We start from the raw sequence: 27,168 nt of genomic DNA on the forward strand, positions 1-27,168 counted from the left end.
GAAAACATGAATAAAGCCCTTGCAATAGTAGCTATTTATCATTTATCTATGTCAAAAAGTCTGAAGAAGAGGAGCAGGAGAATGTGGACGTGGTCGTGACTGGAGAAAAGAGGCCAACATGGCATGTCAATTTTGCAACGAGAGGTCAAAGTATTTATTAGCATCTACTTGCATTTAGCATGCACTAGTTGTGCTTATCAGTGCGTGATTTCAATCTACATTTCTATGGGTTGGATAGTAGAAGTAGGTCATAACAGCAGTCACACAGTAAGATTCTCATCCCAAATTTCTCAGACTGTCAGAATTTTATCCCAGGCTGTCTTGACCACAAGACCATTGCAATGGTCATCTGTGAACCTTTGCAAGAGTCAAAGTTTGATTTTTGATCTTGCACCTGTAGAAGTCCTTTGGATGTGCGTGCCCTTGCCCTTGCTTCATCCTTGAACCTGTCTCATTGTGTGATGTAGGACCACCGTTTTAGAGCCACGACCACAGATATCACCACATTTTTTTCACGTTGGTCATCTTTTGTCTGGGACAGCCCAAAATCACACAGTGTATGCCAGTCTTTAGGTCTATGAGAAATGCTGCCATAAAATCATACAGCAGCCTACTGTTTATGTTAACTGTTGTTTTGGCTCAAAAAAGCATCAGGATATATGTTGTTTTACTGTATTTTGGAAAAAAAAGTGTGCATTTCTGTTAGAATTTTGCTGTATTTTCACAGCAGTTGGTTACAGTGCAGCCCTAAGCAGTACTGGCTCCTTTTATTTAAGGTCACCTACTATGTTATTTAAATGAACAGAAATATTTCCCATCTGTTTTGACAGAGATGACAGAAATCTTTTGTTTTTCCTCATCTCATTCATAATCTCTCCATCCCTTCCATCCCCAAACCTGCTCCCTCTCTGTCTCTCTTTCACTCTCCTTCCTCTTCTGTAGCTGCATGTGTTTGTGTGAGACTTTTTGTGTGCACACGGGATGTAAAAACACATTTATCACATTGTGCCGGCCAATGCTCTCTGCCTCCTACTTCCTTCCCATCTAATGTGTGAATGTGTTTATGTGTGCACTCATGTTCTGGGGGTGTTGTGCATGTGCGGAGGCATTTTGTTTACACGAAATCATGTTTTATGTATGTAGTGCATGGAAACGTAGTGGCTGTAATGCACGTCTTGGCAAATCAACAAGCTATGCATTAAAACTGTGCGTGTGAATGTCAGCATTTTATTTGCCAATTCAGTGAAGCGGTATCCTTAGGTCAATGGATTTTATGAGGTTTAGACAAAAGGTTTACTGAGTCTCATCAGATCACGTACACGCCGCCTCTCAATGTCGGGTCATTCCAATCACACCTCTTGAGTCACTGTTGCTAGGAAATGACCTTGGTGAGGTTCCCGCTGATTTCTATGGAGTTGGGTGAAGCTTCAGCGTGATGAAAGGTTGACCTCAGCTCCCACTATGTTGGTAGCTGCTTTGTGTCTTATGTTACACAGCCCCCCATCTCACACACACACACACACACACACACAAAACAAGTTAGGAGGTGCATACAATGTTGTTTGTCGTCCTCATACACTGAAAATAATGAGGCTGCTGGTTCCCATGATGCCTGACTGGTTGGGTCTCCCCCTCCCCTCATGGCCAATCAAGAGGCCGACATCCGCTCATTACAGCTTAAGCAGGCATGCACACATTTTTATACGTGGCCACGCACACACAGAGTCTGACTTCACCTAATGCTGATTTAGAAGCACATACCATCTGTCAAGAATGATTAACCTTTCCATCAGTCACCGCTTTCCCCATTATCTAGACACACATTACAAAGCAGGCACGTGCCGGCTCTCACATGTTCCAAGCAAGGGTACCAAAACATTCATATAAACACTTGATACTATGAGATTTCATTTTTTTCAAAATTAGTGCCTGTCACTGTGAGTTTTGGGTAATATTATTTTTTGGTTTATTTCATTTTAATAAAATTTAATGAAATGAAAAAAAAATCCTCCATACCAGACTCACCAACTACACCAAACAAACCGTATAACAAAACAATATCACGATATACATACGATAACTACAAAAAATCCAAGAAATAGTCACAAATCAGCCTTAGAATTATACAAAATATTCTTTGTTGACCAGAATTAATCCAGTCTATTTTTAAAAGAGTTAACTAAAGGAATCAGCGCTACATCCTCTCGAAGCTCATTCCATGATTTTATTGTACAATGTGTGAAGAATCTTTTTTCCCTTTTCAGAGACACACCTTAGTGGAATTTGTTTCAAAAAGTTTTATCCTATTTTCTGTTCTGTTGGCAAGCTTATATAACTCAGTCATGTCACGTCTGTGTCTCCTGTGTGTTAGACCTGGTCAACGTAAATTTTCTTAACCTCTCCTCATATGACATCTCTTTCAGACCATGAATTAATTTTGTAGCTCTCCTCTGAACATTCTCATTTTTTTTCCTACATGTTTTAGTTAATAATGACACCAGACCAAACTTGCAAAGTCAAGATGCGTTCTCATCAGGGATTTGCACAATGATAAAAATACTTCTTTACATAAGTTTTGAGAAGTTCTTCTGATTATTGCAAGCACAGAGTTGGAGATAATAGTTTGCCAAAACAATCACAAATCAAAGTCAACTTCCCGACTTCCTTTGGATTTTTCATCACACAGTCTGTGTTAGGGTTGCCAACTTCCTGAAATACTTGTCACTTGTGAGTGACTACATATTTCCGATATGCCTGACAGCAGCATCTCATTGGTTGTGACTCACGATGCATTCTCTGTTTGAGTAGTGAAACATAACAAGACAGACAGGAAGAGGGATGACAGATAGGGAGGGTTTCCTTCTATCTCATACAAATTACCATCTTAATAGTCTAACCTGTAATATTGCTCTCTCAGCTTTGCACCAAATCAGTTCTCAACAATATCAAACAAAGTGTGTCCTCTGTCACTTCAATACAGAATTCATCTTTTATGTTTCAATTATGGGATGGTTTGGCGACCTAGACTGTGTCTGAAAACACTCCCCATTTATCAGACACTGCTTTATATTATATTTACTGGCTGTTTACTTTATTACTTATGTTTAGAGCATAAAAATGTCTTTCTGCTGACAGTCTTACTATGCTACGCGTCATATTTTCATACATACACTTAAGGGATGCACTATATTTGATATTTTTTTTTTACCAATATCTGATATCCTGACATAAGAACAACCATTTGGTCTATAACAGATACAGATATTGATAAATCAACTTTTACCCCTGTTTAATGTAAGTGATCATTAAGTCTTCTGTAGGAGAATTAACATTATATTACTCAGATTCTTATCTTCATGGCCCACCAGCAGATGGAGACATGAAATACAATACTTTTGAGCGTATGTAATATTTGTTCATTTTACAAAATAAGAAAAATACTTAAAGTCAGGGTTGGTGTTTTGTTCATGTTCACCTTGTTAATAATATATATGAATATATATATATATATATATATATATATATATATATATATATGGTATATACCTATGGCGTGACAATACTATCGTTCATCCCTAATACACCTAATATAGTTATCAATTGAATATTGTTAAGGGAGAAGTGAATGAGTGAGTGATATTGGACACAGCTACAGTCTTCATCAGCAGATGAAGTTTGCTGTCTTGTCATAGAGACATCAATTGATGTGAACTCAGTAAGCTATTAATTTTATCCGCTGCAGCTTTAAGATTGCTCTAAGTTAAACTATAGTTTCTGACTTTTGAAATAAGAGTTCATGAGAAAGTCTAATGACAACATCAATTTCAAGTAGAATACTGACAGCAGATATCAGTGAAATTTTGTTGCTTTTTCATTGTGTTCTTAGCAACCAAAATCCAACATCTCACAAACGCCACGTGCCAATGACATAGAATGAAGACATTTAGTCTTAAGGTTTGGTCTATAAAATGTCAAAATGTTAACACCCACACAAGTGGAATGTCTAACATTATTAGATGTTTAAAATATGTTCAATCCAATTATCATTCGAACCAAAATTTTTGTCTGTGTGACATACGACTCATGTCTTCCTGACATCATATTGACATCCAGTGCCAGATGGGAATTTGCCGGGAAGACTCTCCTGTCAATTAATCATTGAGATACATTCTTACCATGATGCTGATCAGTCAAACATATAAGTAAGGGTGTTTTCTCTAACTTAATTTAGGTTTAGTCACTTAAATCCAAATTTTTATAAAGAAATATGCAGGGTTTGAAAACATGTTTGTATGTGCATTAAGTTTTAAGCTGAATTCACTCATTAATCCAGTTGGCACTGATTCTTGTTTAGTCTTATATGGGGTTAGATGAAGTTATGTTCTTAAGGGGCCTTTGGGTTTTTCGTAAAAGCATGTGTTTGTGTTCGTTCTGCGTGTCTACTGTATGTGAATTTTCTGCTGAAACACAACTTTATATGCACACCTGAGTAACCACAAAGACATGCTAATGTTAAAAGCCTGCCCTTATTATTCAGTGTGTGTGTGTGTGTGTGTGTGTGTGTGTGTGTGTGTGTGTGTGTGTGTGTGTGTGTGTGAGTGAGTGCATTGTCCGTTGTCCTGCTGTTATGTCATTGAGGTGTTGAGACTGTAAGTGCCCTGCAGCTACTGTTTGGAAATGTGCGTTTTAGTGCAGACTAGGGAACAATATAGTCGTAGCTTTTTTAGAAAGATGAGACATTTCATACACAGGACAATTCTGAGTTTAAACAAGCCAGCCAGATGATGCAGGATGCAGTTTAAATTCTCTTGGTTTAAGAGTTTAGAGATGTTTGATTACATTGTTAAAGGAGCCTTGGGCTGGAATTTATGTGAAACTACAAACATTTTATCAGCCTAAATAACAAAGTAGAGCAGCATTAGAGAGGAACTCCAAATGAGACACAGAGGATTTGGTCTGTTTTACTATCTTTGTTTTGGTATCAGTAGGAAACGTACCCGGTGTTCTCCTGCCCACATAAAACCAACAGTGGTTGCTTTAGCAGCAGAGTTAAGTTTCAAAGTAAAACACCAGAGTATGTGTGTATTCAATGCAGCACAAATGTTTGTGTTATAACTGAAAGAAAAGGTCACACTGGATAAACACAATTAATTTTCTTCTCAAACAATAATTCACTCCCTGAATTACCATTTGTATATTACTCAGCCTGTGTTACTTTGTTAACATTGCTTTTCTTGCATGCCTCCAATGTGAACTAAGAATCCCCAAAAAAATGAGAAAATTCTTGATGAATTAAAGTTTAAGGGATCAGAGCAAAACTAAATGAAAACATTCGTCTACAAACTGTCACACAACTCCTGCACTATAACCCACGTCTAATTTATCCAGACAGCAATTCAGATGGGGAACTGACCTAAAAGTTAAACTTATCTATGCTCTCTTCAAAGCCAGACTCCACTGACAAGAACCCTACTGTAATTTTACCTCTCTGAACACCGAAGTTGCTAGTTCGGATTAGTTTAGTTCGGATTCACCAAAGTCACACAATCACCCAAACAAACCAACAATTGAGGCAGTGGTAGACCAGCAACTCCCAAGTTCAGTGAGGTAAAATGACTGTTTTTGTAAACTGCGTCTAGTGTGGAATAGAGCATAGATAGGATACACTTTTAGTTCAGTTTACTGTTGGAAAGTACTGTCTGTTTGGGTAGCCCTGAACATACAGTATGACTGAACAAATGAGACATGGATTTTACTGCACAATTTGCGTGAGAGTTTGTAAACAGATGTTTTGATATAATTTCACGTATGTTAGATGCAGCTCCCTGTGACTTAAATTCACCAAGACTCGTCTTCATTTTTGGATTCTTCATTCATTGTAGAGGCATGCAACAAAAACAACGTTTTATCAACAAATTCAAAAGGGCATGCTGAGGAGATACAAAAGGTATATTGAGGGTGAAGTATTCTTTTAAGTTTAATATCTGATAATATATCCTATCCAGAGTTCAAAGAAAGCTCAACAGTTGCTCTTAAAGAGATGAGTCACAGTTCCATCAAATAAAAGCTGGACTTAACTAACAGTCCTTGGCAAGTATTGTCCGGCCATGTGCCGTTTACTGACATTATGTTTCAGAATTAGTTGGCATTGAGGCCCTCCAAATTGCCAGTGTGCAAAATTCCAGTTCAACTTCAGACCACGCTGTAAAAAGTACAGATGAATGTTAATGGCAGTGCAGCCGAGACAGCTGCTGCAATTTCATCCACTGGCTGGGTACCAGCTCTGGGCCAGAACTGCAAGAAGAGCATGATGAAAAACACAGGTGGGGCCGAATGTTAAGAGAGATCATTTACCAAATTACCGGCTTGACAAATGTTGCACAGACCAGACCGAGGCTGCAATGACACAAAACAAAGGAGGCCCAGTGCCAAACTCATAAGCTGATGTACCACCTTCATCCTCATTTCAAAAAGCCTGTACTCTTCAAGAATAAACTAGTTTGGAACAAAAAATGCATTTCTGCTGGAAAATCTTGTATGATACACCAAGTAAACAATTGCAACATTAAGTTCCTTTTAGCAGAAAGATTTTATATTTGTGCGACCTGTGTTTATGGCCCCCTGCAGTTGAACTGTTTGAGTCCAAAACAAGTGAAAATCTGCCAACCTTTATGTAAATCACACAACTCATTAAACTGTCACTTATTTTGTCATGAAGTGTCTCAGTATTTTGCCTTCTCCTACTGGCAGTTTCTTTTAAACAACTGTGGCACAGTGTGATAATATTAGATTTATTTGAGCAGTTTACCAGTGACTGACAGGTCCTGTCTTAACTGGCCTCCTGCCAGGTTCAAGGCTCCGCTCTTTGCCTCAATCTGGCTTCTGCATCTCTAAAAATGACGTGACCATAAACACAGTCTGCTTGGTTCATTCGTCCTCTTACACCTCATTCCCACACTTTTGTTCTGTGTGCGTATTTCTTCATAGTATACAGAGTACAGCCCTAGTGTTAAACGCAACACCTTAACAAATACATAGAAACTTCACTGCCAGAATTGCAGAAGAGTCCATTTTGTGTTTTCTTGCTGTCCAATTTTGTGGAAAATGCGCATAGAACGTCATAGGCAACAAGTGGCAACAAAAAAACCCCACACCCCTGTGTGCGTGTGGACTAGGCTTTAGATATCTGAAATTTCACATAGTCTATGATTAAAGCAGATGGTTTCTCAAAGTCAGTAATCATAATGTGCTGCTGTGCTGGTATTAGAGGTAACTGCATGAAATCCAACCAAACATATACTCTCTGTAGTTGTATGGCATTTGTGTGTGTTTGTACAATAGTGTTCCATTATTTCCATCATTTAACTTAACTGTCGTTCCACCATCACAGCAGAGGTTATATCTCCCTCTGTCAACACAGCAGCAATCTGAAGAGCAGGTGAGCTGCATTTCCATTACGTTCGACCTCCCAAATTCAGTCACTAACTCACTGGTGTCCGTCAAACACAAGCAGACACACACAAAACAAACAGCACAAGCTGACAGGCATGCAGCGACACAGATATGTGCTCATGGCACAGTTATGGGTCACATGAATACTTTTAACCATAATGTGTTTATCAGGAAGTGCCAGTAGGAAAAAAGTGATTTTGGTTGTGTATGTGCATGTGCTTGGCAGACACACTGATTTAGCTTTTATAACATTTTACAGTTGGCTGCATGCATCAAGACAGGAGGGAAATGAACAGCTTGAGGTGTCTGAGTGATGCTTCTTCAGCTGCTGCCCGCTGTGTGTGTGTGTGTGTGTGTGTGTGTGTGTGTGTGTGTGTGTGTGTGTGTGTGAGTGAGAGAGACAGATACTGTAGAAACAGAGAGAGAGAGAGATGCTTTCCTCGGTGAGTTATGGCATGTAGCTGTGGTCATTTGTCTGGTGAAGTTCTAAAGCCAAACTTTGCAAACTTTTTCAGACAGGCCATAACACGGTCCACCTACCAGAGCACATAAGCTTTGCTTTCTGTTATGAAGAAATCTCTCTCTCTTGCTCTCACTCACTCACACTCTCAGTGTAGAGGTTCCATATTTTATTGCATACTCTGAAGACAAGACATCACTACAGTAGAGCTGCTTGTTTGGTAAGAATTATTTTCTGGAGGAGCATTAAATTGATACATAACACACCACTTTTTGAGTATTATCTGTCTAAACAGATGTGCTCTTAGACGAATAATTCACCCACAAAAAAAAAAATCAATCCTCTAAGTATCAAGTTTTCACCACTCGCAAGCCTGAAAGTTGGTTCTGAAAAGTTTGTAGCTTGCTTCTTCATGGAGATTTGCAGCTTTAGTCAGCTTGAATTCACAGCAGAAAGTGTCCAGTTCCACCAGAATGAAGTACAGTGAAATTATTTTGCTCCAATGTAAGATAGGTGGTGCTGAAATCATGGTGATTCAGTGACCATGTGCTTTCAGTTGCCAACCAGACACTTTCAAGACACAGTTCAAGATGTCCTTAGTACAGCATTTGTACTAGGGACATGAAGCTTATGATGGTCAGACACCCATTTATTGATAAATGACTTGTTCATTTTTAAGAATAAAAATGCAAAATGACATGAAATGCAAGGCCTTTCCTTTTTGTCTGGTCCTTTAGTGCCTGGGTGAGCTTTAGTATTGCATTTCAAAGCACTATCCATCTAGAGGTGGTGAAATGTGTTTGTGATGTAAATGTATTACCTTTTATTTCTGTTTTTTATTATTTGTACACTCAACTGTTGATGGACACATGACTTTTGTGTTTGTTTCATGCAGAGAAAAGTCAGTCTTCTAATCACTCCACACCAATCTCTTGCAGAAGCTTCGATGAATGTGTAAATCACATTCTTGATGTTTGCCCTCATTTACCCGTTTCCAACAAAAATTACAGTGTACACCCAGGTTTTTCAAAAGTTGGAAACATGCTAAAAATTGGCTATAGTCTAGGGCTGAGTGATATGGCTTTAAAATAGTATCGCAATATTTTTTAGGCTATATCACGATACATGATATATATCTTGATATTTTGGAATCTCGTCTAAACTACTATAAACTGATGAATTTCAAAATTACTGAATGAACTACAGTTACAGTAAAGTTAGATAAAGTATGCCATAAAACAGAGTTACATAAACTACTGTTATAATACAGTTTAATAAAATACTGGTATAAGGTTAAACAAAGTGTATAAAGTTAAATAAAATACTGCCATAGTAAAGTTGAATAAAGTATTGTTGTAATTAAATAAATCATAGCAGAGCCTGTGGTGCTTTTATTTTGAAGGACCCGGGTCAACTTGGGTCTTAAGTGTTGATGGTTTTGTTGTGGACTTGAAGCTTCTGGTCAACAGTTACAGTTGTAACTGTTAGCAGACAGTTGAAGTGAAACAATAGCATGAAGATTCATCCACTGTAAGCTGGAAACCAACTAACAGCTCCCCAGTTTGTATATGAATTATATTTGCAAGTCATAGTAGTGCTCCTTGGTCACAACATGCAACTAAATAGTCACAGTCTGGAGCTCTGCAAAAGCCCTGCTTTTTGTGTGTGCCTTTGAGAGTCAGAGAGCTGTAGGAGAGAGAGGGAAAAACAAAACGTCAATGCGAGTCTCGTGCTGGTGGCTAAAAATACAGACAAGACAATTTATATTCAATATTTGTGATAAAGTTTTATACATCGCAAGTGGAACAAGCCCTGATACATCGAGAATATCCGAGTTACCCCCAACCCTACTATAAACTGCTCTACTATAAAACAAAATCAAATATGCAACTCAAAAACAAATGCTTTAGAACACGTTAAACATTAAAAGAAATTACTACAAAAGAAAGACTAAAAAGTAAAATAACAAATGCCATAATGGAACCATGAAAATCAAGAAAATGGGGGTGACCACAAACAATTAAAAAGACCAGCTATAATACACTATGACTTTGGTATATAGATTTAGTAGTGTATTGGCAGAGCAAAGAGAGTTTTCATCAAACTAAACTTACAGATCAGCACTGGAGAAATAGATTATATTGCAGGAGTAATTTGAAAAGTTTCATGGTCATTTTGACAATTACAATCTAACCATACGCACAGGGGTCATCCTCTGCAAAAAAAAAAGCACACAGCAAACTTCTCAGAGCCAACTATTTTATACTCTGAAGACAGTTTTTCAGTGGACTTCTCCTTAACACCACCCACAGGTCACAGTGACCACTGTAGCACTAATGCAACACTGATGGTGGAAGGACACAACAGCAGGTTTAAATGGAGGACACAGCTGCCTGTGTGTCCGTGTTACCACTCTGGCAGGTGTGTAGAGCCTCATCTTTTGGAAATGAGTGAGTAACAGTAATGTTACTGTGTGGATATTGGAGTCCATTAGTTTTGCATGTGTACAATGTGGGAGCCTGACAAATCCTTTTATATCAGAGTGTGCTTGTGTGGGTGTGTGTGTTTATTTGTCTGGGATCACACATAGCTTTCAGACATGTTTATCTTCAACATTAGTGTGTGTCCGAGAGTGTGTACGTGTGTGTACTTCGGAGTGTGAAATCCCATTAAGCGTGTTAAAACCCTCTTTGGCCAACTGCCTGCTCAGAGAGGGAGAGACAGACTACACACACACACACACACACACACACACACACACACACACACACACACACACACACAGTTATCACACCTGTGTATGTGTTTGTCTTTCTGCGCAGGCCTTGGTGTGTGTGTGTATGTGTGTGTTTGTATCAGGTAGTGGAGAAGTACAGGTGATGGTAATTTTCTGATGTACTCTTCACACTATCAACACTGTTGCGTGTCTCACACCTGACACAGGTTTTACCTCCATATCTTACCTACAGAGTCTTTAGTGTGCCACCTAAGTATTTATAGACCTTTTTACTGTATACTCAAAATCTGCATTTTTAAAAAGCAACCATATCTTAGTAAATACAATCGATACAAATGTAGAATTCAACAAAACTCAAACAAAATGAAAGGTTGATGCATTTGACAATAAATTTAATTTTTTATTTTGCTTTTCATGAAATTGCAAAATTCATTTTAAACAGTCTTTTACTTTGGAATGTTATATGACTAAGTAGTAAATTAATGACAATTTAAAAAATGTAAAGCCCCATTTAAAATAATGATGCCATTATAGAATTCATTTATTTTTTATTATTTTTTAAAAATTCACATCATTTTTAATTAAATACATCATTTAATACCTACCTAAGGAAATACACTATGTGACCAAACATCTGTGGGCAACATTAAACCTGTATGTGATTTATGTGGATATTAACATAAATTTGCCCTCACCCTGTTGCTGCTTTGCTCCCTGAGAAGACTCTCCACAAGATTTTGGCAGTAGGGTTTTTTACTCCTCTTAAGTCCTACGAATTACTGAAATAAAGTGTTTTTTTCCCTTAATGGAAGTTAACATGTTCTGGCAGAAAACCCAAATTACAAATGTGAAAATTGATAATTAGTATTATAGGTCCCTCTAAAGCAAAGCTGGGAGAAGGCATTTTTTTATGGACGTCCCTTTGTGCATGAGGGCTTTGTCATTGGAACAGTTGGTGTTGATGTCATTAATGTGACAAAGTGCAATGGAAACAGATTCAGTGAATGAATGACATACTGCACTCTTAAAATACCATAATTGCATAGGCTGCTGCAAGCTGTCTTTGTTATCTCTGGATGCCTTTAACACACGTATGCACACAGAGCTGTTACCAGAACTCTCCATTGTCCATTGTACAGTGTGTTCTCCAAAGTATACATCCATTTTTTTCCTTCATTTGAAGTTTGATTTGGGATCTTTCAATTCAGTCATCCCTTTTCTGCACCTGACCGGAGAATAAGTGCCGTATGCTGCTTTTGTCAATGAACAAACTCCCAGTATTGTTATAATAGTAGTGGATGGAAAAGCACTTAAATTTGCATTTCAGATTTTCTGAAATTTTGTTTAAATTTGCACTACAATTAGCATTTGGATGGAAACTGATTTACAGATCATCGTTCAGAAACATATTCTTATTCACAAAATTTTGCTTATTTTTTGTGAAATACTACAAATACTACATCATCTCTTTTTTTCCGAAAATAAAGTAATTTGGGAAAGAAAAATTCTTACACATTTAAACTCATAGATATGAGTTCTGTTAGGAAAGGTCACAAGCAAAAGTTTTGGTACCACTGGTGTAAAACATCATTACATAACGTGCTGCTTAATTTGAAACAAGGGAACTGGTACAAACCATTTAAAACAGCAGCAGATCACAAGAACACAGAAGTGAACAAAGCTACCCACATACTATTTTAACGCACAATTCAAATTCTATTTATTGACTGATTTAAGATAAATACTGAAAAACTATATGTAGTTTAGTTAAGGTTCAGTCCCCCCTCATTAATAGTAGTTTTCATTTCCGTTTTCTTCAGAGAAGAAATATGAGTTGGTAGTATATGAAATTATTCAGGCACATTTGAGACTCCATACCTTCTGGCCACATTTGACTTTATTTTAGCTTTAATTTGACCACAAAAAGCCCAACAAGGATAAAAATCATTATTCTATGACATATTTCTACACAAGCCCTTGCGCTCATTTTCTGGGCTCTCTTTCATGTAGCTCTGACACTTTCCCCCACTGCTGCCACATCTCTCCTCTGTCCCCGTTCTCTTCTTGTTCCTTTCTCCTCTCTGAATACTAAACGCATTACGTAACCATACATTGCTTCGCCACAGAGGATCATCCATGGCATCTCACATGTGCACTTCTCTCTGCAGGGGAGTGACAAGTGGAGCACCGCAGGGCCGATGGAGGAGATTTTATATCAGCAGTGTCTATTATTCCGGCATAACCCCCCACACTGCAATGACAGAGATAGACAGACAGACAGACAGTGACAGACTCTGCTTCCGAAGGAAACAAAAACAGACAGATGAGACAAAGATGTTATACCGTGATGAGAAAAATAAAAGAGCTTTTATGAATAGCATTGTTATTTTCCCATTTTGTCCCAGTTGCCATCTACTACAACACAGCAGTAAATGTCTTTCTCTCTTTCTCTCTGTCAACACCACAGGCTGGGTAGCAGGCAGTGGAATATTTTTATAATAGAAATGTCCGTCACGCTCCGTGTTTCCATATCTCTTATAGAAATGTCCATCAAGCCGAGTCTGGACGTCAGCTCAACCCCCAAAACTCCACCACCCCTCAACCCCCTCTCTTTTAAAACCCCAGAGGCGGAGGAGGGAGGGGTGAAAAAGATGTAGGCTTTCGCTCCCCATCAGGGATGTGTGATGTTGTGTGATGTTGAAGCCTTATTTCCGTAAAAGTCAATCACCCTGATAGAGGGGGGAGGAGAGTGTGGGGGTTGTAAAACGGACAAGTGGGGATGGGTGAGACTGGGAGTCAAAACAAATAACATTCTAATGGATGTCTTTGAATTGTGTGGACGTCAGACAGATGCACACTCGCGCTGTCTCGTCACAAGAGTTGTAGTTGTACTTCCCTCGGAGCGAGCTGCTTTTTGATCCGGCTCTCTTTCACTCCCCTACCTCTTCTCTACTCTTTCCTCTTCACTTGTTCTTGCTCTGTAATCTAATCTAATCCACATGACTCACTTTCATCGATTGCACAAATCTCATGTGTCATTTATGCTGTGTAAAGTATGTGTGTGTGTGTTTGCATGTATGAGTGCTTACACACCAGGGGGTGAGTAGTTTTGTACTGCCCAGAACGGTCTGTCTAATATGGTTTGATGTGAGGTCCCAAGACACTGAGAAAAGATTTATTCTTCACAAGCTCGTCCACAGTTTGACATCTTTGCGTCCTGGGGAATCAATAAGCTTCATAGTTAAAATACAGGCAAAGATAATTCCTTCTTCTTTTTTTTTTGTTAAATCTATATTTAACCAGGTTACACCTTCTGAGATCCAAAATCTGCAAGGGAAGCCTCACCAACAAGGCGGAAACATTCTGTAGATAAACCCTTAAATAAATGATAGAGTGAGGAGAAGGGACAGACACACAGAAAGACTAAGAGACAGAGGCCTAGCAAGACAAAAAGAAAGAAAAAAAAGTATTCAGAGCAATGACAACTCCCATGGATTCATCTCACGTAGCTTCAGCGAAAGGCTTTGAACTCCGGCAGAGAAATGAGTTTCTGAATTTTCAAGCTTTTAAGGAGACAAATTTACACGATGAACGCAAAGCATCATAAAGAGTGTCTCGCACATCTCTGTCAGGGCTCAGGGCAACAAAGGGAAACACTGTACACTACCAACGTCCATATTTCTGTGTTACATAAATACCTAAATTATTTGGGAGTAATCCTAAAATAGCCTGATAAATCAACATACAGCATTAAGGGAAGCTGCGTGTGATGGTGTTTGTGGAGCAGTTGAAAAGAGTCTCAAAGAAAAATCAAGAACTTTGCAGTTAGACTCAACAAAAATATTAAAGTTGAGCTGAAGTGTCGATTCTCTGCAGTTTTTGTGTAAGAATGTATGAACTATACACAGCCATTGTGCATAATGTTCTATTTCTCAAGAGGGAATGGTTTTGGACCTATAGTGTTTTTGCGAACAGTGTCTTAAATTCAAATGTTTCGGATGGTGTCTCCCATGGCATTGTTTGACCGACATTTAAGGACTGGAGACATAGTATTAACTTCTGTGACGCCATACCTGCCGGCAGCACGTCTTGGCCCTGTATAGCCTACTGTTTGGATCTTTTAAAGTGTGGTTGTATGGAGAAACTATCTATAGTCACTGTATTACGTACAGTAATTGGCGTTGGTGTATCCCCAGTTTGGAGAACAGGCTTGTGTCTGACACAAAGGCTAAGTAATGCACTGTAGTGGATGGAGGCAGCAGCAAAACGCATTAGCCACCTAAAAAACTGCGGCCTAAAAAATATCAATCGGTTCAAATTTGGTCATATTTAGATTATTGTCACTGCTTTACTTTAATGTCAGACAGCAATTTCCAGCGAGGAACTGAAACTCTTACATTGCTCTCTACAAAGCCAGACTCCACCGAGAAAAACAGTGATTTTTACATCGCTGAACACTGGAGCTGCCGGTACGGCTGCCCCAATCGGTTTGTGATATTGTGCAACTAGTCCAAAACCCAGCAGCTCCTGTGTTCAGTGAGCTAAAATAACTGTTTTTGACAATGGAGTCTGGTGACTTTGATGAGAGCGTTGATAAGGAACTGAAACTGTTAACAGCTATACCATCAGGAAGGGCTATCCACCAGGGAAGACAAAGTGGTGAAAATATTCTATATACCATATTGTCAAAAAACATACTCTATAAAAGACTAAAAAAGATTTTAGGTGGTTAAAATATGTTGTGTTGCTAACTCCATCCACTCGTCCTGTTGTTTCTTCAAACTTGGGGCATGCTGACTGACATATACAGTTGGTAAGACACTGACTATGGATTATTACTTAATACAACACCATTTTAAAAAATCAGAACTATCCCTTTAAATACAAGACAGTTGTTTGCTTTTTCAATAAGCCCACTGTTGATGACTTAATACGCCTGTCACTTCGCAACATTAAACATCTGAGGGACCCGTTGAGCTATTAACTCTTAACTATTTCACACAGAAGGTTGTAAAATGCTGAAAATGACCATGTCTTGTTATGTAAGCACTTTCTTTTAAATCTCTGTTAGCGCTAACAATGACAAACTTGACATGCATTTCCCGTTGATGCTTCACAAAAAAAAACTGCTCTATGATTTGCTAGGCAAATGCTTTTTAAATGAAGCTGAAGATAATGCGTTTATTATTATTATTATTATTAATAAAAGTAACTGAGTAAAGCTCTGACACTGTGCAAAAAGATTAAACTGTAAACATTGGGGGTGATGTCAATGAGATAAAATTTCACCGGATTAGATGCATTTATCGTTTCATCTGAATTGAGAGAGTTAGAGTGGCAGCTTCCACCAACAAAAACTTAAATAGCACAAATACTTTGAATGACTACTGCATGAAAATCTAGACTTTAAATAGTATCAAAACTGGAGTTTGATTTCATTAAAATTTAAACTGCAGATAACATCACAACACTCTGAAGCCGCACTGCATCACATTTTCACCTCCTTTTGTACAGAAGCGGCCATCAGCTCCATAATTATGTTATTCTCAAAGACTTTTGCTTACATGCAAATGCAATATGGATTTAGTGTAAATTCAAACATGCAGATGCACACGTGCACACACACACACACACACACACAAACACACACAGTACTGCATATGGGCATCATGGGTCATTTGTCTTCCTGGTTCTCCTTCACCTCCATCATCATTTTTCTGTTGATGGCTCCTTGCAGCTTTGTCAGGTCCTGCTGTTTTCCACTCTGGTTTGAAATAGTATAGAACAGCTGTACTGGCACAGTGTGTAACACCTGACTACACACTGAAATGTGAATTTGTGCTGTCTCTCTCTCTCTCTGCATGTGTGTGTGTGTGTGTTTCTGGTTCTTTGTCCATGTACCGTATGTGCGTATATTAATGTGTGCCTGTTATTAATGTGCTCATATTTCACAACCTGCCCAGGAGTATAACCCATCTCCTAAGTGCTGTTCATCATTCATGAAAAAGAAGTGGAGAAAATTAAGGGGGGGGGGGGGTATGTGTTTGTGTGTGTGTGTGTGTGTGTGTGTGTGTGTGCACGCGCACGCATGCGTGTTTGGTTGGTCTTTCTCAAAATGTGAGGACAACAGTATATGTATGGTTTATCACAAGCTGGGTTTTATTTTTATAGTATGAGCCATCGTTCCACTAATAATAACATCATAATATACACTCCAAGTTAATTGAGATCTAGGTTTTTGGTTAAATGCCTGAAATATCTGTGGTTAACACAAGCTTAAGAGACATTCATGTTTTCTTATACAGCATGAAATACATCAGTAAATACCCAGCTCGTGAAATTTGAAGCTTTATGTGTCCTAAAAAAAGGCACTTGCTCACAAGTGGCTAAAGGAGACCACAGAACACCATCATGTGGAACACAGCTTTACAGCCTCTTTGTTGTAGGGATGTTTAAGTCACGTGACTGTTGTGTAGTTCATGTTCATGTAGCTTTTTACTTCTATCGATTGCATTTAGGCCTCAGAAATCCTGAGAGTGGTGTTTATTTGTGACAGTTATCTTGCTGAATATAACATGTAAGAATCATAAACCTTTGTTTGCCACAGACTTTATTTTTTTCAATAATCCAAAATTCAATGGAAAAATCCCATAGGCTTTTTGATTAGCAAACCACAGTGATGCAAACTTCGCCTTCAGAATAATGGCATCCCTGGAGTAATCTATTATGATGGTTGAGCATGCACACAATCCTCTCTAGTGAAGGATTATTACTGACTTTTTTTACATATGTTTTATGTAATGGCATGATGTGGATTAAATACTCTGACTAAACTGTTTACTAGCTGTCTGATTGTCTGTCTGCTCATGTTTGTTACCCTGTTGGACCTTTAAATGTTGAAGCAATGATAAAGAAAGACAAATGTTTGGTAGAGCTGAAGATCAATACCACTCTCATGTCTGTACGTTAAATATGAAGTTGCAGTTAGGAGATTATTTTTGCCTTAAAGACTGGACACATGGGAACACTGCTGTATTTTAATGGATATGTTGTATCTATGTTTTTTCAATCCATGCAAAGATATAAAGGCTAAAAATTTAGGTTTTACAGGAAGTTATGTGCTGGACTATTTGTTAGTCAGGAGCCACCACAGAGATAAAAAGCATAGAGAGTGCTTTATCTTTGCAAAAGCTACACAATACTCTAATGTTGGTATGTTAATAGAAGAGCATCTTAATAGTCAAATTGGTAATTGGATCAACATCAAATTACACAGATGTCACTGACAAACCCTGAATACATGTGCACGATTTTGTTCTCAGGTAAGAGCAAAAAGGAAGAGCAAGAACACACTAGCAGAAAACAAACTCAAAGATCTGCACTATGTAAACACTTTTTCCTTGGCCCATGGCCTAACCTTCAACCAGATGTCACTAAAATCTGTTAAGTCCCTTTATCAAACAAACAGCACTGAAAATGCAGCTTTTCTGGCAGAGGCAGAAAAAAAAGCTTTAACCTTCCTCAGCAGGATACATCTTTATTGTATTTCTTAAGCTTGACTTTCCTCTCTGACTCATAGTGTGGGTATGTTTTGTTGCTGTTGTTGTTGTTGGATACTTCTATGACACAGAGAGGTCTGACAGTAGAATCGAGCATCGGAAATACAATTCAAGATGTTCTCTACTGTTGTATCTTAAAAGCTTTGAGTCTGTGTTTTGATTTTAAATATTTTTGATAACTTGCCTCATTTGCTGCTGTTTATTTTTCTCTGACTAGCTGCTGGATTGCTGAGATTATCTATGACTGTATGAAGATATTCAGTCATGAAGGTTTTAGGACATCTAAGGACTCTGGACTTTGGTTTTGTCTTGTTTACAGCACGTTTGGCTGCTTTTGACGCCGTATGCGTGTGCGACGTGCTGGTTAAATCAGTTGTTACAAAGAAAAGCACACGCCTGTAGAGAGGCTCAGCACACTCAGTAGTGTGTGGGAAAGGTGACACTGCTGTCTGTTTTTGTGAATCAGAGTCAACAAGCTCAGTTCTTAACACTCTCAAGGTTTTTTTACATACATCTTTTTTTCAGAAGTCATACATCCACACAGTATATTCTGAAACCACAGCGACCTTGTCACAATAACCATCACCCTCTCAGCAAAGCAAGGTTAGAGTCCACCTCACTCCTCTTCCATATGACGTTTTGTACCCCATAAATCTTTGAGTGTGACACGACTAGAAAACGAGCCGGTCATGATGCTGAGTGCAGGAATATTCCATCCGCGTGTGTGTACGCACGGAGAGAGTGTGAGTGTGGTCGGAGAAGGCGATGAATGATGCAAAATGGAAAAGAGGCCGACAGACTCTTAACAGCTCCTCCTGCGTAGATCACGTTAGCTACTACAAGAGTATTTACCACAAAAGGAGGTCAAGTGCAAACCAGTAACTGCTACTGTATCTATTTCTGCTCTCTGCTGCCCTGCACTCCTGTTCTGTCTTCTGGCCCTTCAGTCGACATCACTTTACCTCCGTACAAAAAGAGGTCAGGCACAAATCAGCCATCTTTGCATGTTAACTAAACTCTTTGCTCTCCTCTGCCAGCTCTGTGTCCTTGCTACACCCCCATGTTCTCTGCTCTCAACAGTTTGTTTACCGGAGCTTAACCCTTGGTCAGCAGAATGGACATTTCCTGTGCATATGTATGCTTGTTTGTTTGTGTGGCTGTGTGTAGCTGGCAGCAGTTCCTACCCTTTCTCTTGTGGCCTAACTGGGTAGTATGTCTCATGCTATGTGGGAGGAAGTCTCACCATCAATTATAGATTGTGCTGACTGGGTGGAAAAGCCTTTGCTTTTGCGTACACACCTAAAATGCTCACATACACTAGTGTGCATTTGTGACGTTTAAACAGAGAGCAAAGATGATGCCACAACTTCCAGGGTCTGCTCTAAAGGGACAGAAAGCTCTTTCAAAATCTCATTGGCTTTTACAATAACACAAATTACTAAAAATACAGCCCCTCAGCACAACTTCACCCACAATGTTTTATGTAATCACACAAGATATTGCTGATAAGGTTATGTCACACTCCGTTTGTCTAGATAGGAACGGTTCACTGTTAAAAAAAAAGTCTATGAATAAATAGTTATATTGTAGACTTTACAATGTATCTGTTATAAGCTGCCTTTAAAAACACCATTTCCCCCCAAGCTCCAGAGTGTTGCAGATTAGATGACACCAGGTTGACAGACTGGGGCCGGTTGAGTGACGAGCTATGGCAGCAATGCCAAAAAATTTTGTTTCGATATTACGCAAAGTAATGCCACAGCATCATCAATTCCAATAGTTTTTATTATTATTATGATATAAGTGTCTAATGTATCATGGAGTAGAGCAGAGCCATGTGCTATGATTTATGAGGTGAATCTTTAATGAAAAGTCTCCTGAATACATCTTCATTAAGAAATGAATTGCCCAACAATAAGCATTTCTTTTTTCTCTTTTAATAACCCAATCACATGCACATTAAAATACAGGACAGTTTTTAATGATACATAATGGAAATGTTACATTTGGGAATTTGCAGTGTGCATGCATAAAACAGCAGCATATATGTAAAAATACCATGCACCAAGAAGCAGCAGTGGAGCCAGACATTCCTAGTATTTAGGGGGGTTCAGGGGCATGCTTCCTTGGGGATTTTTTTGCCATTTACAGCAGCTATATGCACTGTTTTTCAAGCCATTTGAGATAATAGAATGCCTAAATGCACATCTGTACATAATTCGGAGGGAAACATGATATATGCCAAGGACAAAAAAATCATCCACTAAAGTCTACAACCTATTTTTTTTATCTAATTGTTCTCCAACTGACCACACCTTCCTACACCATTCTGAAACCACAACACAACAAATGTTGAGGATGACTAACTTTCACTCCTGCTACCTAAAAAGAGAGGCAAAATTTGTCTGATGTTACTATTTTTAAGTTGCATAACATAGTCAGGGTAGAAATCTTGAAACCTTTTCTTTTGTTACACTGTGCAGGAGGAGAGTTCATTGAATAAATGTTTAGCTGAAGAATCTGTTACATTTACATTCATCCCATGATAATCTGGGCTGCTCTAACTGCAAATTACAAATCCTTCACAACGCCAAGTAGATGTGGTCTGCAATTTGCTGAATTTAATATTAGGCCAAGAGAAGAACATTTACTCATTTACTTATATTAGATCCCTTAAAAGAATAACAGTGATTTGGGGCTTTTGTGAAAATATCTGGAACTTGAGCCCCAGAGGCCATCTCCCAAGTGTTGATACCAAATGTATCAGTAATGTAGGTATTAGGGCTCATGTATGCTCAACGTTAGCTATGGAGATGGAGACAGACTGAGCCTTCTGTCAGTACTCTGCGTTAATTTCATCTGTATTTGTGCCTTTTTTCTGTAAGCTTACGTATTTGGACAAAATGGAGTAGTACCACTGGACATTGTGGAGAAAGTGTAACATATTTCAAATCTGATAGGACTCTATTACAAGATACAATATTACAACCTCCTCCAATGTCACCTCAATTGCCATTGCCAACTTTACTCTGCCCTTCAGTGCCATTTATTGGCTGTGTATCTATGCCAAAACAAAGGACACATGTAAGTATGAGGGCGGTGACCTTTACAACGTTTGAAGACGTATCTATTTTTGCTCGTAAAGAGAGAATACATGAGCCTTAAAACTGCCCAACCCCACTGGACTCTATTAATGTGAGGCTATGGATGTCAGTCCACATGAATTTTCTCAGCTATTATTAAATGGATTGCTAAACAGTTTGGTATGCACATTAATATTCAATTCAATATTCAATATACAATTGCAATGACTGTAGTAATACAATTTTAACCTAGTGGCACCATAAGGCTAAAGTTTTGATATTGCACATAGTTTAGCTTATGCCCAAATCCGTGCAAAACCCTTATCAGGCTCAGCTGTACTCTGTGTTTAGTGCAAATTAGCAAATGTCAGCATGCTTACATCGAAAATCAGATAGTGAACAATATACACACCAAACATCAGCACAGAGCCGCTGGTGTGGCCTGAGAGTCTTTGTCTTGTTCAGACAGTAGAGATTACAGCTAAGAAGCTGGAAAGATAATATGAGACCACGTCAACATCATGGATAATGAAGCAAGTTGTAATGACGTACACTGCACTATTGTTATCTTAGAATATGCGTAGTAAACCCCTCTTTTTTATTTTTAGAAAGAAAGATCAAAGAGACCCTCACTGTGAGATAACAATGAGTCAGAGAAGCTAACCAGGATGTGATGTCAGGACTTTTGCTCTTCACAAGGACACATAAAAGTTCAGAGAAGCTTTCCGTTATTCTCAAAAAGCACTGCTCTCCTTCCCAGATTAGAGGGGACACATCAGCACCTCTCTGCCTCACTGTTCATCTGTAATCAATAAGGAGGGAACAGCAGCCAAAAGATGCTTCAAGGAAGGCCGGACCTTTCGCTCCTTCCCACTCCTTCTTCTTCCCCTCCATAATGTCACATCCTGTTTGTTGCTCTTAAAGCTGAGAAAAAGGCTCTCAAAGAGAAGAGGGAGCCACTCTTTTAGCAAATTCCCCAGACAGAGAGCCACTCTACATCCCTCTCTCTTCCCAGCCTCCTACTTTTCTCACAGAATCTCGGCCTCTTTCTCTCCTTACCGCCTTATCCCTCCCTCTATCCCGCTCCATCTCTCTCCCCTCCCCCAGGCATCTTTCCTCACCACTCTTTTGCGCCCACTTCTTCATCCTCCTCCTTGTATCTCCACAGCTCTTCGCGAGCCTCTTACTTTCTCCCAGCCTCTTTCTGTCTCTCCTGTTCCGTCAGACATCAGCTGTTTTTTCTGAAGATTTTTATGTAGAGCAGATTGATCAATTAAATACAGTATTAGAGTGAGGGCCATTCTCAGCCCTTTCTTTACCCAGAGGCTAATGGCGAGGCAGAAAATGTGTCTGTGTGAGTGTGTATAGCAGCAACAACCGTATTTTTAAGATTTGCAGGTGCTTGTTGTGTAGAAAGGTCTTTTGAGTAAAGGGAGTGTGTGTGTGTGCATGCACAAGTGTGTGTGTGTGTGTGTGTGTGTGTGTGTGTAGGCGGGTGTGTGCCAGACTGTTATATAAGTAGAAATAACTACCTCCATCTCATCATGCTGGTAACAGGGTTGTGTTTGTTGGTATAAACCACTGTGTTTCATTAGCGATTCTTTTCTAACACCCTCCTCCCATCTCTCTCTCCCTCCTTCTTTCCCTCCAGGGACGAGTTCTCACACCAAGTACAGAGCAGCGAGCAATGAGGAAGAAAGAAAAGAGGTGCTTGTCCAATCAGAAATGCAGATGGTCACAGAAGACATGAGTACCAGCCAATCTGGCACTAGGACGACTTCCTCTTGCCAATTTATACACAACAAATCAAATGCGACCCCCTAATTGAACAATTGATACAGTTTACCTAGACACACATACTGCCAATGAAGTGATACATCCAATTCCTGTGCTCATTTCTACTTTGATAAATTCCTCACACCACTTAATCTTCAATTTGCTGTACGATTAGAAAACAAGCTGAAGAGAAACAAGAACGTTTTTACCATGCTGTGACAACACTCTAAGCAATCCAGTCACAAATCTGACAAAAAGCAAAAGCGAGTCACCACACACTGAGATATTATTGTACAAACAAGCCCGCAGTCCCTTTCAAATGGCGCTAGCCTGCATGGATAAATGTTAGATGGTAAGCATCTCTGCTCGGCTTTCTCCAATGGATATTGCAACGACATCCCAAATGGCCCAGAGGACAGGACAGGGACGGCAGAGACATAACTTGACTGGAGGTTCTTCATCAGTGGTCCTGTCCACAGCCAGCTCCTTGCTCTGTTGGCTCGCCCTGCTGTCAATAATGCGGTTGCCAATGGTAACAGCTGACTGCTGGCTAATCGAAGGTGAGAAAGGCTTTGTGTGGCTGGCTATCTGCAGTATGAACCAGCCACCTTATGAGGCCATCCCCTCTCACATTAACAGGTAAGGTAACTTACAATAAAAGAGTTTAGTCAATATTATGTTGTCTCTTTGTCAAACATCTACAGCCTTCTCACCTCTCTCAACAGCACTATTGTGGATCTGAGGCTGAATGAGAACAAGATACGGTCAGTCCATTATTCTTCACTCAGCCGCTTTGGCAACCTCACCTATCTGAACCTCACCAAGAATGATATCAGCTATGTGGAAGATGGAGCATTTTCAGCACAATTCAACCTGCAGGTGAGCAATGACATATTGTGTTACTATTATACACATTTTCATGGATGCACTTGTCAATGCACATGCACACAATGCAGGTAAATGCATTTAGCAAATACTGTATTTTGATACATCTTGTGGTATCTGGGCATGTTACAATTACTCTATGAAAAGCTAATATAGCCCTCTACTACATAACATATCAGATGGAAATAATATGGATCAGCATAACATCAAATTCAATATTTAAAGATTAAAAAACCCAACAATAAATGTTAAATATTAAAATTAGCTGCATCTTAACCAGCTGCAACATTAAAATCAGCAGACTAATAATCCCATTAAGTAACATATAATAAAACAAACCTCAGCACTTCTGTGGTGCTAACCATAGACTGTATAAGAAAGATCATATGACAGCTCCCCAGAAGTGAAGCCAAAACATGTTGATTTCACCTTAATTAGCCAACTAACTAACTAACTGACTCTTTTTAGGTAGTTTACCATCCTGATTTTGGTGTTTGGTCTTTTGGTGTTTAATAAAAATAGATAACTAGATACATAATAGTAATAACAACAACAATTATAATATGAGTTTGGTTGAAATTAGTTATTTGATGATATAAAAAGGGAGTTTGATGTCATGATTGACAGCTGTGTGTTCTAATCGGTGTGCTGGCGATCAGTGGAGCTGCTTGCAATTGGTTGGACATGTGTATGGGAGGAAACCTGATACTGCTGAGATCAATAATGGGCAGAATCTGACTCCAAATGACATCACCAGCGTAAGATGGCAGCAGCCGTATCCAGGATTTATTGGCTTCAGATTTGTACAATGTTTGTAAGAATTTTTGTTTATTTTTCAGGGTAAGGTATCCGAAAAATGTATTATATTGGTATTACTAAACAATTCTTCAAAATTAGCTACTATTACTAATAATATTAAAGGAGCTGTATCTGATATTCAGAGCACATGTATCATTCAGAGTCTGAGTCGAAATTGCTGGCACACGACTCTCAACTTGGAGGCGGCTGAGCAGGCACCTTAATGCTAACAGTGTTAGCAGCGAGGAGTTCTATCAGTGTGACAGTGCTAACAACTGCAACAGTGCTGTCAGAGCTAACGGTGTTTACTTGAGGGGGGAACTGGGGGTGGTTGTTATGCCTCTGTGATGACACTGTTCAGCCTCCATGCATTGGGATGGTGGTTGTTAGCAGTAACCCTTGTGTGAGCGCTATGCAGAGCAGCAGCAGTTAGATAGCCATTGGGATACACACACAGGTACTCACATGCACTAACATGCAAATGCTTCTGGACTGTCTACCACAAGAAAGAACAGAGAAAGTCAGATTACAACACACATAGAGGGAGCATGACATCATTCTCCGTTCAGGACGCCATTACTCCACTATATCTTTAAAAAGCAAATTAATGTTCTGAATGCATGCAGATCCTGTAAGTACATTTCAATGATCATACTCGAAGTTGTGAATGAAGAGCTTTTAACTGTAACCAAAGAGAGTATTTCCACACCGTGGTACTGTTCCTACTTTACTTGAGTAAAGGATCTGAACTCTTCCAGTATTATACACACAGATGGACATAGAGACACACAAGAAAGACAACACTCGTTCATTATGGCTTACAGAAACATGCAGAAAAAGTGTTTTCAGCAAACTAAGCTGAACGCAGCCATAATTAGCTGGCATGCTTACACATCTACCCCAGCTGCTGGAGCTGAGCCAGGAGGTAAAATGTGAACAAGAAAGATCTTAGTAAATTGCGCACAGCATAGAGGCTTAGATCACCATGTGAAACATGAATTGTACTGAACCGTCGTCTGTTTGTTCTGCATGTTTCCAGCTTGTACTGTGTGATGCTTGGCGCTGGCCAGCTCTTCAGAGATTAGAATAATCCCACTTGTATTTGTCTCCCCAGGTTCTCCAGATGGGTTTTAACAAGTTGAGGAACCTGACAGAGGGGATGCTTCGAGGTCTGGGCAAGCTGCAGTATCTCTACCTGCAAGCCAACCTCATCGAGACTGTTACACCCAACACCTTCTGGGAATGCCCCAATATAGAGAATATAGACCTCTCCATGAACAGGTAACGATCTGTGTCCATGTATGTGTGTCTAATGAGAGGGAGAGAAAACAAGCTTTGGTAGCAGACAAAATAATCGATGACTTTGAGAAAAGAATTTGCAGCAATTTAAATAATTGATTAATTGTTGAGGGCAAAAATGTAAACATTATTGGATTATCTCAGTGTCAGAATTCACAGATTTTCTATTGTATCTATGAAAATGCAGTATATTTGAGGTTTCTAAACTATTAGGTGAACAAAACAAGCAATTTGAGAAAGCTACCTTGGGCTCAGGGAAACTGTAATGACCTTTTTATAGACTAAACAAATGAACAATAAATTGATTTTAACAACTATAGCTCCAAACTGCAGCCGTTTCGTTGTTTATTAGTGGTATATGAAAGGGTTATTCAACGCAAAATCTGAAAAACGGTACTCACAATCTGACTTGTCTTTCTGACTTTGTCATTCACTTGTGTATGGTGCAGACTGGCCAAAGACAATAAGTTTAATCATTTACACAATGAAGACTTTAATAACTTCTATATGCAAGGTTGTTGGTTACTGTTTGCAGACACGCTTGTCTGTGAAAGAAGAAGTAAAAGCCAACCCCAGGTTCACTCTTGTTTGGCGTTTTGCCTCGCTGCTTTGCGTTTTTCTGTGCTGTCTTGGATGTCTGCTGCTTGCAGTCTGGGATGTGGTTTATACTTTTTTAGAGAACCTCAACCTCGCCAGACTTCTGTGGGGGTACATGCACATAAACATCCTGCACACAGTAAAATAAGAGGAAAACAGGAAAACACAGGCAGAGTTCAGAGTCTCTGCAGATGAATACACAGCCAAACACTTCTAGTGGGTCAAAGTGATGATTGAGGAGATTAATAATGCATGAGTCTAAACTTTGTTTTTTGGAAAATCCTTCAAAGTGTATCTAAATAGGGCCAAAATATCACTGTTAAATGTCAAACTTGGTGTCGTGACCCTAAAATCAAAGTTTTAAGGGCTCCTCTCTATATTCGTCTCTTTGCATGAGTGTTTGGCAGACTTACTGGGGAAACAAACATTGCAGAGGATACAGAGGTACAGATTTTTCTCACTGACAGTATCCTCAGCAAACTATGATGCAATACTGCAACAAGACATCTTCTAAATAAAAGT

At 39.1% G+C, this 27,168-nt stretch overlaps 1 protein-coding gene across 4 annotated transcripts in view; it reads left to right on the plus strand.

The window, feature by feature from the left end:
- The window catches only part of LOC121942621 (protein ELFN1), a 153,360-nt gene that overhangs the window by 118,509 nt on the left and 7,683 nt on the right, over positions 1-27,168 (plus strand). For all 4 annotated transcript variants that reach the window (XM_088075807.1, XM_088075809.1, XM_088075808.1 and 1 more), the window contains 3 exons: positions 22,943-23,706; positions 23,793-23,946; positions 25,865-26,031. In XM_088075807.1, the coding sequence (XP_087931933.1) occupies positions 23,417-23,706; positions 23,793-23,946; positions 25,865-26,031 (611 nt within the window). In that variant the 5' untranslated portion in view covers positions 22,943-23,416. The remainder of the gene's footprint in view (positions 1-22,942; positions 23,707-23,792; positions 23,947-25,864; positions 26,032-27,168) is intronic.

Source organism: Plectropomus leopardus, chromosome 3 (assembly GCF_026936395.1).
Source record: "Plectropomus leopardus strain MGB_pleo_1.0 chromosome 3, ASM2693639v1, whole genome shotgun sequence".
NCBI lineage: Eukaryota > Metazoa > Chordata > Actinopteri > Perciformes > Serranidae > Plectropomus > Plectropomus leopardus.